This window comes from Pempheris klunzingeri, chromosome 7 (assembly GCF_042242105.1).
Source record: "Pempheris klunzingeri isolate RE-2024b chromosome 7, fPemKlu1.hap1, whole genome shotgun sequence".
Classification (NCBI taxonomy): Eukaryota; Metazoa; Chordata; class Actinopteri; order Acropomatiformes; family Pempheridae; genus Pempheris; species Pempheris klunzingeri.
The window spans coordinates 20,349,900-20,364,494 of record NC_092018.1 but is presented as its reverse complement, the minus strand read 5'-3'; the positions used below and the strand labels follow the sequence as shown (position 1 = coordinate 20,364,494).

General features: G+C 41.2%; 1 protein-coding gene across 1 annotated transcript in view; it reads left to right on the top strand.

Moving 5' to 3' along the window:
- pdzd2 (PDZ domain containing 2) overlaps positions 1–14,595 on the top strand; it is a 46,770-nt gene that overhangs the window by 10,668 nt on the left and 21,507 nt on the right. The window contains exons 4-10 of the mRNA XM_070833457.1: positions 3,733–3,878; positions 4,612–4,744; positions 4,835–4,987; positions 5,595–5,694; positions 6,244–6,392; positions 9,264–9,383; positions 13,677–13,791. Of these exons, the coding sequence (XP_070689558.1) occupies positions 3,733–3,878; positions 4,612–4,744; positions 4,835–4,987; positions 5,595–5,694; positions 6,244–6,392; positions 9,264–9,383; positions 13,677–13,791 (916 nt within the window). The remainder of the gene's footprint in view (positions 1–3,732; positions 3,879–4,611; positions 4,745–4,834; positions 4,988–5,594; positions 5,695–6,243; positions 6,393–9,263; positions 9,384–13,676; positions 13,792–14,595) is intronic.

Genomic DNA, 14,595 nt, shown 5'->3' with positions numbered 1-14,595 from the left:
TTCGAAATAGTTGGAAAACTGTGGTCAGTTTTTATTTTCCTATGACAATATTCTTGCAAAACGTTATATATCGCATATAATACCAAAGTTCAATTGGAAAAAAAGCTGAGAATGGCTGAGAATGTCTAATTGGATGTATTTACTTACATTTCAAGTATTATAGTGCTATTGCTATTGTTTGCTCTTTTTGAAAAAATTTGATTAGATTTGACAACTAACTTTGTGCTGCTTTAAGCACTGGACAAATAATGGTGGTGCTAGTTTAGTTAGGTACGTTTTTTTTTTTATAATTTATCCCTAAGGGGACATGAAGGTGTGTATCAAATTTCATGGCAAATTATCCAGTTGACACACTTCACTCTGAACCAAACATTTCTCCTTCTGTGCACCATGAAAGTCTGTACAAAATGTTGTCCAGTCCATTTAATAGATATTTCACAGAATAAATAAATAACATTGACCTGCTGGTGGTGCCGGAGGAAAAGTCAGGCAGCCATCAAGGTAATTACAGTTACAGTTTGCTTGTTTGCAGTCTCGACCATTGGTATCCTGGTCTCAGTCAAGGCTCAGTCATTATAAACTGATAGAGGCATCTTTATCATAATTCTTGTTTCATTTGTTTTTACCTCATAATGGAGTTGTTCAAGTACACTTCACCATAATTATAGTACTCCTGACATCGTTCGAAGCCAGGCGACTATTCTCCTCCAGGACTTTTTCTGAAGCCAAACCTGAGTGGACTTTGAGGTATGCTTGGGGTCATTGTCCTGTTGGAAGGTCTCATGACACCCAAGCTTCAGCTTCCTCACAGACGGCATGGCATTCTCTCCTAGGATTTCCTGATACTTGATTGAATCCATCTTGCCATCCAAACACTGCCGGTTTCCAGTGCCAGAAGAAGCAAAGCAGCTGCAGAGCATCACCGAGCCACCACCATGTTCTTTTCAGCTCATGCCTCATTCTTCCTCCTCCAGACATATGTCTGATCCATAGACCCGAAAAGTTCCAGTTTTGTGTCATCACTTCACAGAACCCCAAAACTTCAGTGGCTTATTTATATGGTTTCCAACACATTGTCTTGTGCTTTTGGGTGAATAGAGGTGTACGTCATGGAGTTCAGGCATGGATTCTTTCAGCGTTTAGTATGTGCCTTACTGTAGACATCGAGACTAAAACCTCAGTGCCTGCTGCCACCAAGTCCTGCTGCAGGTCTTTTGCAGTCACTTGAGGGTTTTTGTCCACCAGCCTCCTCAAAACTCTATAGCTGTCAGTGTTCATTTAGCTTTGAACTTGTGAACCATGCTTCCAACAGTATCTCTAGGAACATTCAGTGCCTTTGCTATCTTTTTGTATCCTTTTCCTTGTCTGTGCAAGGCAATGATTTCCTCACTTAACTTAACTTAACTTAACTCGTTTGGACAATTCTCTTGACTTACACATGCAACTAAACGTCATTGTGAACAAACCCCTAGCCAGTCTGGGTATTTGATGTGTTCTATCTGAAACACACCTGATGCAAGTAATGATTAGTTGCATCAGTAGGAGTATGGGATCTGCGAAACAAGGCAGTGAAGGCAGGTCTCTTTTGCTCCTGGCTGAGGCGCTCAGTCTGGCCATTGGTTGGGTTGGAAGAAATGTCTTAAGGAAAATCATGAATACAAAAAGCATTATTTAACATGACTTCTACCATCTCTTTGGCAGACCCAGCTTGGGCAAGGCAATGACATTTGTCATCTTGGATAAATGGTCAACCACCTTTAGTGTGGTGGTGTTACCTTCAGAGGGAGGCAGTCAAGTGACAAAATCCACAGAGATGTCTGACTAGAGCCTGCAAGAATAAGCAGTGGCTGGAGACAGATAAGACACACCTCCATGTACCTCCTGGACCTCATGCTTGATGGGCGGCTACTAGAAATGCTGAAATTGTAGCAATTAAAAAACAGAGACCATCTGGGCTAATAAGAATTTAATCTTTTAGCTTTACGGATTTACTCAAGGTTCTTATGATCAGTCCAAACCAGAATGATCACTCCACCCCCTCCAGCCAATGCCTCCACTCTTCCAGGGTGATTTTCACCGTGAGGGAACTCTGTTTACCACGTCGTAATTCTGTTCTGCTGGAGTTTTGGAGGTGCAGGGATGGAGCTTGCTTCTCAGCGCACTGGGAGAGGATGGCCCCCACCCCATCATTGGAGATGCCCTCTAGGATCCGGAATGGTGAGAATGGAGGCGGAGGTGAACATTTTCTTCAGTTGGGAAAAGACTTCCTCAGCCTGAAGGGACCACTCAAAACCTGGACCTGGTCTGGATTTCTCACTCATTCTGTCCCATAGTAGATTGTTGATCCTAATAGCCATGGCAATAACCAGTCCAAATCCGATGGCAGTTCAAGCAGAGCTAATTAATCTTTAATTAGGGCGGAAAGTCCATTTATGAATGCGTTGAAGAGAGCAAAGGAGTTCCAGCCACTGTTGGCAGCAATTGTCCTGAACACTATGGCATAATCTGAAACCCTGCAATGATTCTGCCGCAGTTGTGTTAGAGCTCTACTCAAGTCTACTCTACTTGGACAGGTATAAGATATTTGTAAAATATTTCTTAGAGAGTCTATGAACATGGTCATAGAACTACATACTGGTGAACATACATACTGGTACTCCGCTGCAGCCCATGCAGCTGCTCTTCTGCTTTGTGAACAGCGCTTTGAGTAGTCGAAATGACTTGAAAGGCACTATGCAAATACAGACCGTTTACCATTCCTCTGGTGAAGTGGGCTATCGTGGAGTGTTCTGTGGGAAACGCTGCTGAATAATGTTGAAAATGCAGTGCACAATGAATGGATGGCAGCTTGAAGTCTGAGGGGGGGGTCTATGATCAGTTTTTAGGTGAGTGAGCAAGCAATGAACCTCCACAGCCAGGTGATTTACTTGGGTGGTCACAGATGACTTGAAGTCTTCCTGATGATGAGTGAGGTCTTTCCTCCCTGCTGGATTTTAATTATCTGTTCCTCTCACTGGTTCAAATTATGGCCTTGAGAGTGAATGGCAGCACATAACTGGTCAGCAGGGTTCATATTTCTGGCCAGTTCGCTCTGTCATGACCAGACTCTCAGAGATGAACCCAAATGCTTGACTCAACACAGAGGAGTTCAAAAAGTATTTAATAAAAAGTTCTTGTCAGAAAATGACTCTTGGGGGAATAAAAACACAAGAATCCAAAAAGACAAAGTAGAACAAAAAGTACAGCCCAAGCTCTTACAAAAAACACAGTGACTTGTCTTGACTTGACCTAACTAAATGCTGGCTCCCTGACACAAAGAACAAGGCACAGAACAAAGCGAGACATGGATTATGTAAGCACACAAGGTAAGTGAACACAGGTGGAAACAATCAGGGCGGGGCAGACAATCACACAGACAGGAAAGTATACAAGGGACGGAGACATAAACTATAAAGTAAAACAGGAAGTCACGAGACAAGACTAAAGAAATAAAACAACAGAATTTCTAGACATGACAGAAATAATGTAAAACAAAAGAAGTCACATCATAATAAGACTTAGATTAACCTGCTGTCATAGTTTGATAACAATCTGTGCTTTCTCAAAAGTGGATTTTTCTAACTCAATCAGTGTGGTTGCTTGGTTGATTTGTTTTTTCAGCTTCATGAATCTATGTATATTAAATCTGTATTTCAACTCTATGTGATGTATTTGTTTTGTGCTCTTTTGTAGCCCAGAGAGGGCAGCCACATCTGGAAGATGCACATGGTGAAGGGTCAGGAGGGCCTGGGCATACAGATAACAGGGGGACGTGGCTCCAAGCGCTCTCCTCATGGCATCATTATAGCTCATGTAGAGGAAGGGGGTCCCATTCACAGGTACAGTTCGTCCTAATAAAGCCAGGAGAAATGTATTTGCTTTGGTACTGTGTTTTTGTACTCCATCCTCCATTATCTCTATCTGATAATAATGATTTACAATATACAATATGTAGACAGTACAATAACAATCTGTGCTCATAGATAATCATAAAGTGTTTTTTTCTCAGGTAAACCTTCATTTTCCAAAGGAAGAATTTGCTAAGCTCAATCTGCCATGTTGAGGCTGGTTACTGCACTTTGCTCTAGCAGCTATTATGTTGGCTAGTGTGACAGCCTGCCTACCCTGTCCTCCCCTTCCTTTGGCTACAATGCCACTTGACCAGTGTGATTGTCATTAGCCTTTTGCAGAGGATGGTGCAAAAGATCTCTTCTCTCCTCCTTGCTTGCCAGCTTTAATGGCTGCCTCAAGCTCTTCAGTGCCTCGCTGAGTGGATGGATCTTGTTTGCTCTGTTGGTCTGGGTGTAGGGGTTTTTGCTGATTTCTTCTCTTCCAGCTTGAATCTCTCAGCTGCTACGCTAAACATGATGGCAGTCATCATCTTGAGGCATCACACAGCGTCACCCTTGACAGCTTCGAGATGGACTTAGTCCCTTTGTCAAACTGGGGCCACCCCCTCTCCTTGCTGGCTTGGGCCACTTCAATGGTGTTCTAACGTTCTGCATGGGTTCTGCATTCCTGTGTCAGTACAATATGTGTCAATGTTTCTGTCTAAATGTGTGTGTGTTTCAGGGACGGTCGTCTTCGTGCTGGTGATGAGTTGCTGATGATTAATGGTCAGTCCCTGGTGGGTCTCACTCATCAGGAGGCTGTTGTTATTCTCCGCTCCACTTCTGGTCTGGTCCAGATAGTGGTGGCCAGCAGGGTAAGTGCTCACACACACACACACACACACACACACACACACACACACACACAAAGCATCACACATCTTAACTCTTTCCTGTTCTTGCAGGAGGAATCAGATGTGTGTTTTGAGCGATTTCCATCTAACAGCTTGCCAGACCTGGTCAGCACCTGCAATTCCTTATCCTCCCTGTCTCAGACTGGTCCTCCTTGCTCACCGAAGAGTTCCAGCTGCAGCACCAGTCCGCACAATCCCTACCTGGTACACCCAGATAACATGTACTATATGTTTATGTGGCTGTGTGTGTGAGGTGTGTGAGCACTCAAATGAATCACCTTTTATCTATAGCAGCAGCCTGTCACACAAAGTAGATTTAGTGCCCAATTAGAGTAGAGAGGGCAGGGTTGTATAGGGCAGTTATTTGGGCAAAGGCCATGGTGACAGCAGGTCAGGCACTATTTACAGCTCCATTTGGAAGTACAGTCCTTTCAGTGTGTTCTGGTTCTGCCCTGGGCTCTACTCCAATTTGAACACATCCAGACTACCTCCAGATGGAGACATCAGGATGTATTCTAATCTCACTCTGGGGCTTCCTCAACTAACTCAAAACAGAGCAGGAACAAAGTTACTGTTACAAAGTTACAAAGTATTCATTGAGTATATGTAAAGCCAGTCCTTGCTAAAAGTTATCTGAAATAAGTCCTTTACTAATGGAAATAGGATGTTATAAAATGAAAAGGTGATCTATTTATGAAGTAAATTAGATACATATTTGTTTGTGTTTTGCGTGTGGAAGTATCAGACCGTTCATAGAAGTGATGAACTGAAAATCATCATAAAAACACCAAAATGTTTTTTTTCCCCACAGCTGACTAACTTGGAGAAACTAGAGGAACAAAGTCAGGTAGAGACACCCAAAGGATCCTGCTGCAGCCCCACACCCATGAAGCTCTGCAGCCGCTCCCAGGGTTGGTACTTCACAAGAGCAGGTTGTTCAGTAACACCAAAATGGCTTTTTGAATAGCAACAATGCATCTATTGGCAGGCGTGTAACATAACCTTTTTTAACAGTGTAATCTTTACACAAATAATTACATTGATATATTCATTCATGTTGATAGATAGGATCAATAAGAGGGAGATTGTGGCTCAGAGGTAGAGCCGGTCGTCCATCAACTGTGGTTGTCAAAGTGTCCTTGGGCAAGACACTGAACTCGCCCCTGAAGCTTATCTTTAGATAGACCATTTATCATAAGAGGTGACACATGGTTGTAGCAGTAGTTTCATTGTGACACTCCAATTAATGCAAGCAGTAATCCCAGAGTTGGGTATTTTTCTGACCTTGATATTTGCTTTGCCCATAGGCTTGGTAATTTTGTTCTTAGTGCATTATGCATTGCTTTTAAACGTTTATGCAAGCACTATGTTCTACGTTTTATTTAGAAAAAATACACAGTGAAAGACTGTAATTACTCCTGCTGTGCAAAGGACTGAAATTACACCTTTTTTTGGCACAGGGGGGAGCAGTCGCCTGGAGTCAGTGGGTGAGGATGATGAGCTCTTTGTGGAGAAGGGTGTGAGCAGTTGTGAAATGGTGGAGAAACCTCAACCTGGCCAACGTAAACACTCCTTACCTCAACAACTAGATGCTGCTGGAGTGAGACAGGTCAGTCAACGCATCACCTCTTTTTTAGTATAACTGAAGGTGCAAAGATGTACATATGAGACACATTGTGGCCTGAATGATATATTTCATCATGACATGATATAGAAAAAGGATAAGTTAGGTCTCAAACTTGTTACATTATCCCCATTTGAACAATTTGTTCCGTGAAATACTCAGGCGCAGAAACTAAACTCAGGAATGAAAGTTCCTTTTGAACATTCCTGTTTTTCCATTGCATCTGAGAAACAGAGAATTATATATCAGCTATTAATAATATTCACTTTTGTTGATACTTTTATTTAGGAAGATTTAATTCAGCCCCACAGTTCTGTGGGGGTGTGGTATTTGATTATAATTATTTTTACTGCTGTATTCACTGCAGTTATGATGAACTGATTTAGTTGTATCCACTGTAATGCAAGACAGAATGTCACACCTGTTTCAACCTAATTTAACATATTCTCTCTAATAACAATTCTTCACAAAATCAGGCAGGGTTCTTGTGTGGTCTCTGTGATTTTTTCAGAGGTTGATGCAGATATTTTAGGGATAAACTTATTTACTCATCTATTGGTTTATTTATTCTGTAGCTTTATGCAGAAACGTTCTTTAGTGCAATATTGGTTATCCATAAATGTTTTGTCTCGTCTGTACTGTTCTTTTCTTCGGCATCCTAGTCCTTGTTTTCATGATTATGTGCCAAAGTTAGTGTTCCACTCTACTAGGGAAGGACTACCAAACTGCCTGCACTGTATCAGTTTAGGTTTTAAAATGCCATCAGCAGGTGTCAGCTAAGACAGTGTAGCTATTTGTTAGACTCGTAAGTAAATATTCTGCTCTGCATGTTACTGATCTAAAAACAAATTGCCCTACTGTACAACTATGCTTTTTGTTTTGTTATCAATCGATATTTACACATTTTAATGCTCTTTGTTTGGTTTATTTTCTTTATAATTCTCTAATATAAACATTTTGATATGAATGAAAAAAGTTCTGTTTTCTGTTTTCAGAATTGTTTTACAGGCTTAGTCTACAAGTAGCAGCAACAACATAAAAAATTATATGAATATATTGTTGAATGTACAGCCAATCATGGGAAATGGCAGAACATACAGTTAAAATGTCCAATAAATATAATGATCGTCATAGCTAGAGATGGAGCTAAATTTCAATCCAATCAAATTACTTGTGCATCAACCTTGGTCTAATGTGCACTTACAACCTTATATTTGTTCACATAGACCATGCCTACTCAACTTTTGGTAACCACTGTGAAAAACAGTGAGGGATGTCAGAAAAGAAATGTAACTGCTGCTTCCAGGGTCAGCCAAATATGTTATGTACCAAGTTAGGTGAACATATAATGAAATGCGTCGTAACAGGAGCAAAAATGTTTTACAAAATAATCAAAATGGTGGAAAATCTTCTTAGATAAATTGGCCTTTGCATTTAACAGTTATAGCAGTGTTTATCACATAGGTCATGCTTACCTCAGTAGGTAACCAACTTTGATAACAAATTGCAGAAAGACTTGAAGGACAATCCAATTTCACAGTTGTTTCCAGGGTGTTGAATGATCAGCGTACTCCCAACATCAGACGGGTTGTATCAAAGGAGGTGGTCTGTTCCCTAGTCCTAAAAAAATTGTCCTTGAATGGACAAAAAATTTCCTTATTGACTGTTTCCATATGGGAAAGCCAAATGCCCCATACAAAGGCATTTGTTTAATGTACATTTCCATTTGGAATTATGTACATGACCATTAAGAATAACTTTATATAGGGTTCCTGGGCTTCCCATTTGGACAGCACAGATTTTGCTTTGGTTAAGGCAGGCATTTCGTGGCTCATAGCAAAGTATTCCACAATGAGGCAATGTACTACATCTGCACAGAAATTGATCTTGACACGGTCATATGTATAAAAAAGCTTCCATCTGTTAGACAATGGTAATGGCACTGACTATTAGATTGGGCATATCAGCATGGTTTACTCACAAGTAAGTATCTTGGTAACCAGTTTTAAGCTACATTAGGGAAAAGGTCCTGTACTACCTGGCCTAAACAACGCTCTTTTGCTCCAAGATTGTATAATCCCCCTGTAATGAAGTTATAGTGAACTAAGATCAACAATCACCTTCTCTAGGTTAGACTCTATATAAATATGAATGATGAAAGCAAGCAAGAATCTAGAGGAGACTGATACTTCAACGAGCGCTGCCACATGCATGCATGCATATGTGTAGTAAAAGAGGAATAAACAAAAGAACATAGGTCCTTGTGGTATTTTGATGATACTTATCACTCACATACAAACACACACACATGCATGGACACGGAGCTGCATGCAGCTCTTGGTCGTGTATAGCGTCAACACATAAAGGAAGAGCTTGAAAAGGAACTAACAGCTGAGGAGCGAAGCAAAGTAACAGAGCCAGATCAAAGCCTGGTCACTCATTCTGCCATACTGTCATGACAACCATGTCAAGGAGAGTTGAATTAATTGCTGTGTTAATGAGAGGTTAATTGAGAAAAGGAAATAAAATAGAAGGGCACAACTTTCAGAATCACATCCTCTTACTGGTTATGTGGGTGATATCTCTACTAAATCTACAGAACTAAGTTAAGTCATCAAGATACACATTTTTCACCAGCAGCCTCAGCATCAAACCATAATGACAGATGGCAATGCAGGGGATAAGACAGAAAAGACGTTATCCTAATATTACTACTATAGTATGAGGAAATAATGCCATTAGAATAAACTGGACTCAGTTAGGAAAACTGTCATCACAGTATAAACGATTATGTAGTTTTTACAAGATGAATTAATCCAACTGTTTTTTTGCCTTTTATATTCATTTCCATTTTAGGAATATCAGATAATTAAGAAATCAACCCGCTCCCTGAGCACCATTCAAGTGGAGTCTCCATGGCGACTGGCACAGCCATCCATTATCTCAAGTATAGTGCTGATGAAAGGCCAGGGCAAGGTGAGTGCACTTCTTTGACATGTACGCATAAATAAAGCTCAGATAATGTACTCTGAGTATGTCTATGTAAGCTCAATAACAGATGCATCTGTGTGTCTTTGTACAATCACACTGGTTTTATTGTATGCTGGTTTTAATGTATCCTAACTTTTATGTCAACTACTTGCTTGCTTGCTTTTTAATCATATATTGGTGAAACACTGTCCGTACCAAATGGGACAATGCATCTTACATAAAACTGTTAGTAACATATTTTTTGTGGCCTTTATTAGATAGTGGAAAGCACAGAAGTAGACATGGCATGGGGAAAGAGAGAGAGAGAGAAAAGGGGTACAGTATGACATGCAATTAAAGGATATTTTTAGACCCTATTGGGCCCTATTTTAGGACCAAAATGGCAAGTAGATACAAAAACATTTGGAAATAGTCAAGTAGATCACTTCCAGCAAATGAGCCACAGCATTGGCTGTTACACAAATACTGTGTTGGATCTGAAATAATACAATAATACAATGGTAGACAAGCAATTCCTGTGTTGAATTATTTTTTTTTTTCAATAGAGTCTGATGGCTTTGAATTGAGCAATATAAATGCTGTTTCTGGTTAAACAAAAAGGCTCTTACAGGGATCCTTTCTGTAATTTGTAAGACACTTAGAATAGCAATCAGAGCCTGTCGAACAATCGGTGCCTGTCAATGACAAAAACAACCACCTTAAGTGGAGATACTTTGATCTGGCATAATACCCCCGAAGGATTACATTACGGCCACTGTAGCTTGTTCACTGCACTCTTGGGTGCCAGCGGAAGTGATCTACTGTATCTATTCCAAAAGTTTTTGTACCTACCAGGCATTTCAAACTAAAAATTGGGTCCAGGTTTAAAAATGTGAGATTAATCCTCTAAGATCAGAATAGAATTGGTCACATTGTGATTATGTGGTATGCCTCTTAACCATTGGGCTATAAGAACACACAGTACTACACATGACAGCACCATACCTTGAAATTATGAGACTGCTGTGAGGTATATGTGTTGTAAATGCTTTAGAAACCAAAACATTTCATAGCCTATAACTTCACACCAGTATATACAAGATGGCAGTAATGACTCTGAAAAGATGGAACTAATATAAAAAATCAGTGTGTTAGCCGTCCTTCTACCAGCCAGAGGCCAAAAGTTTACCAAATTTCAGCTCACCACTGAGCTCTACCTACTTCCAGACAAACTAATACTTACCTCCTGTTGTTGACAGAAATCTAAGCAGATGCATTCTCTCCATCAGCTTCAAAATAAGATGAATAATGTGGCTTATTTAATGAATACCCATTTGTGTGCATCAAAGTAAACTGATGAAAAAGGTACACACTTAGATCTTTGCAGTAAATCATTTTAAAAGCTATGCTCATCAGAGCGTAGCTATTAAAGAAAAGAAATAACCAATTCCAATAACCAATCCCATTCTAATCATTGGCAGCATGCAAAACGCATGTGTGCACCCTGGTGGAATTGTAGTTTTACCAAAATTCTCAGTTAGACCTATAGGCTGAAGTGTTATCCTGTCGCCTGTCACATGAATTTCCATACCCTATCTTGTCTCCACGCTTTCAAGGCATTGGACATATTGAATTGACAAGAGGGGGAGATATGGAAAGAAAGATATGCCAAAGGGAGCTGTTTTGGATTTACGCTTTAGATAGACTTAATCCTAGAGGTCTTAATGAGGATTTTGATGAGTGTAATGCTGTAATCCAAGATTCTCCTGTTTGTTAATTTATTCTTTTTTTCATTTATTCATGTGGAATTTGGAGCTCTTGTGTGCATGATGGCCTCTGCCTGATGTTTCCCCATAGCTCCCTGCTCTGTGTTGGCTTCCTGAGATCTTTTGTAAATACAGCTATGATGTGATCTCTAATTAATGATGGCTTATGCCTGATCCCTCTCAGAGCCCCATGTACTATGTTTAAATTGTATGGTACCGCTAAAGATGCTTCTTGTTTCTGTTAAAATTCTTAAGAGGTGGAGTCTCTGCCACTGGGGTGCACACAGGTGTTTTGCATGCTGCTGGAATGGGACCTACCTACCTGCCTGCTCTGATGAAGGTCTGATAGACCGAGAGCATGGCTATTAAAGTAATTCACTGCATAGATCTAAATGTGAAGACGCCTTTTTTAAGATAAAATAAGATGCACCTTTATTTATCCCCCAAGGGGGAAATTGTCATTACGCAACAGCTACATCAGAATCGAAGAAAAAGGAGATAAAAAATTGAGAAGAAATAAAAATACAAATATACAAAATACAATGCAAATGTGCAAAAAATACAAATATAGAAATGTACAAAATAAAATATAGTGCAATATGCAATCTGAAAGAAATGTACAAAGTGTCCACAGGTAGTGCAAATGTACCATTATGTGCAAAATGGCAAAGCTATTGGTGGTTTAATGAAGCATGATAAAGTCTCTGTGGTCAGGAGGTGCTGGGTGCTGCGGTGTTGTGCAGTCTGATGGCTGATGGTATAAAGGAGCCGCCCAGTCGCTTCGAGGCTCTCGGTTGGAGGAGTGTGGCTGAACGTGCTCCTGAGTTTCCTCAGCTCGGCATGGAGGGGATGAAAGGGATTGTCCATGATGGCCTTCAGCTTTCCTCTCATCCTCTTCTCCGTCACTGCCTCCACACTGTCCAGTTCCATCCCCACCACAGAGCTGGCCTTCCTGACAAGCTTGTTCAGTTTGTTAGTGCCACAGCTCCCGATGCCACCCCCCAGCACACAACAGCAAAGGAGATGACACTGGCCACTACAGACTGGTAGAACATCTGTAGCAGCCTGGTGTTCACGTCGAAGGACCTGAGCCTTCTGAGAAAGAAACCAGCCTGCTCTGTCCTTTCCTGTAGAGGGCATCAGTGTTGTCCGACCAGACCAGTTTGTTGTTTAGTTTCACCCCGAGAAACTTGTAAGTGTCCACCATCTCCACCCCCTCCCCATGTATCACCACCGGGGTGTGGGGGCTCCTTCTGCACCAGAAATCCACCACCAGCTCCTTGGTTTTTCCTGTGTTGAGCTGTAGGTAGTTCCTGTCGCTCCATCCTACAGAGTTCTCAATCAGGTCTCGGTACTCCTCCTCCCTGTTGTCTGTGATGCAGCCAACGATGGAGGAGTCATCTGAGAACTTCTGTAGGTGGCACCTTCCCGAGTTGTAGCAGAAGTCGGAGGTGTAGAGGGTGAACAGGAACGGTGACAGTACAGTTCCTTGGGGTGTGCCAGTGTTGCTTGTCACAACGTCAGACAAGCATCCATGTAGCCTGACATACTGCGGTCTTGCTGTCAGGTAGTCTGAGATCCAGGCCACCAGGTCCTGGTCCACCTGCATCACAGAGAGTTTCTCAGCCAGCTGGAGCGGCTGCACCGTGTCGAAAGTGCTGGAAAAGTCAAAAAACATAATCCTCACGGTGCTTTGTGGCTTCTCCAGGTGTGAATAGGCTCTGTGAAGCATGTAGATCAGGGCATCCTCCACACCAATGTCGGCCTGGTACGCAAACTGCAGCGGGTCCAGGTCATCACGCACCAGGGACCTGAGGTGTTGTAGGACCAGTCTCAAGGGTTTTCATGATGTGGGACGTTAAAGCCACAGGCCTGAAGTCACTGGGGGCACTGGGACATCCCTTTTTGGGCACAGGGACTATGCAGGATGTCTTCCAGATCTTTGGCACCTTTTTCAGCCTTAGAGAGAGGTTAAAGAGGTGTGTGAAGACTCATTCATCAGTTTCTCATTGTTATGCTTCCAGTATTAGCATTAGCAAAGATTCAGTCAGGTGAAGTGGTGGTCACTGTGCATTATGTGCATAAAAGTATCAAGCCTAAATATGAAAATGGCATTGATCATGCCAAGAATCCACAGACTCTTACATGTAATGTGTAATGTCTCCACAATACATTAAAATATTCCTATAACGTTTCTCAGTATTGCATGCATACCCTCTGATTTTACCCACAATTATCTTTGTTTTTAAAATGATCTTATCATTCAATAACATAGGTGCTGTTGTAGCTACTCAGCAATGAGTTTATGATATTTGCTATGATATCACAGTGTTGTTAATCTGTAAGAGACCACATACAACAAGAATTAGAAGGGCAGCATGAAATGTGAGTTTATAGGGCAGGGGACATAACATGAAAGTAAATGTGTCACCACCATAAACCATGAAACAAAAACATTTTATTAGAATAACAAAATAAATACTGTGTTCTTTTGTGTCTCTTTCTGACATTCATTGAGATTTAACTTTTATAGGGCCTAGGATTCAGTATTGTTGGTGGCCAGGACTCAGCACGTGGTCAGATGGGGATTTTTGTCAAAACCATTTTCCCTCATGGAGCTGCAGCAGCTGATGGACGACTAAAAGAGGGTAATTATTCCATTTCATACTGTTTACTGGATTTAGAGAGTAATAGGGCAGCGCCCATTTGAAATGGACAATTGCTCGGCTCCTGGTATTGCTGCTGCAATGTTGTTGGGTGGCCTGCCTCTTCAGAGTTCATTGCCGTTCAGATTGGACTGATTTCTTTGCCACCAGATCTGCTGCTGGCAAGTGTTGAGAACTGTTCATCCGATCAACTTCACACTCGACACTGGTGTCCACAGCAACACTGTGATGTTGAACAGTTGTTCATAAAGGCATAGAAAACATGCTCCTAGACTCTCAGGGCTCCGGCACAGACACCAAATGACGTCCATGTGCACGTGCACATCTAAGTATTTGAACCACAAAGGAGGAGCAACATGTAAATATGTAACATCAATATTCAAATATCAACTCACAATAATGTTTTATCGAAGTCTGTAAGGATTGGATAAAACATCGACAAGAATTTAGGAACAGTGGGAGCCAAGAGGATGGGTCACCAGGGTGAAATAAAAACATGGGGCACAGCTGTAGATTTTGACTGCATGCACTGAATTCCTGGTAATAAGTATGTGGGACTCAAGGTCTTAGGCAACAGCTAAGCTACAGCTATTAGCTTAATGCAAACATTGCCAACCAATAACTATATTAAAACATAAAGGTGCATCTGCCAATATTGAATGGGTGAAGATCCTCAAGTATGCATACTAAGAGATGCAGACTTCACCAAAAAATTTACTGTAACTTTTCATGAAATTTAGTTTGTTATGAACATGAGATATTAAACATACTAGTACTGGTATTTGT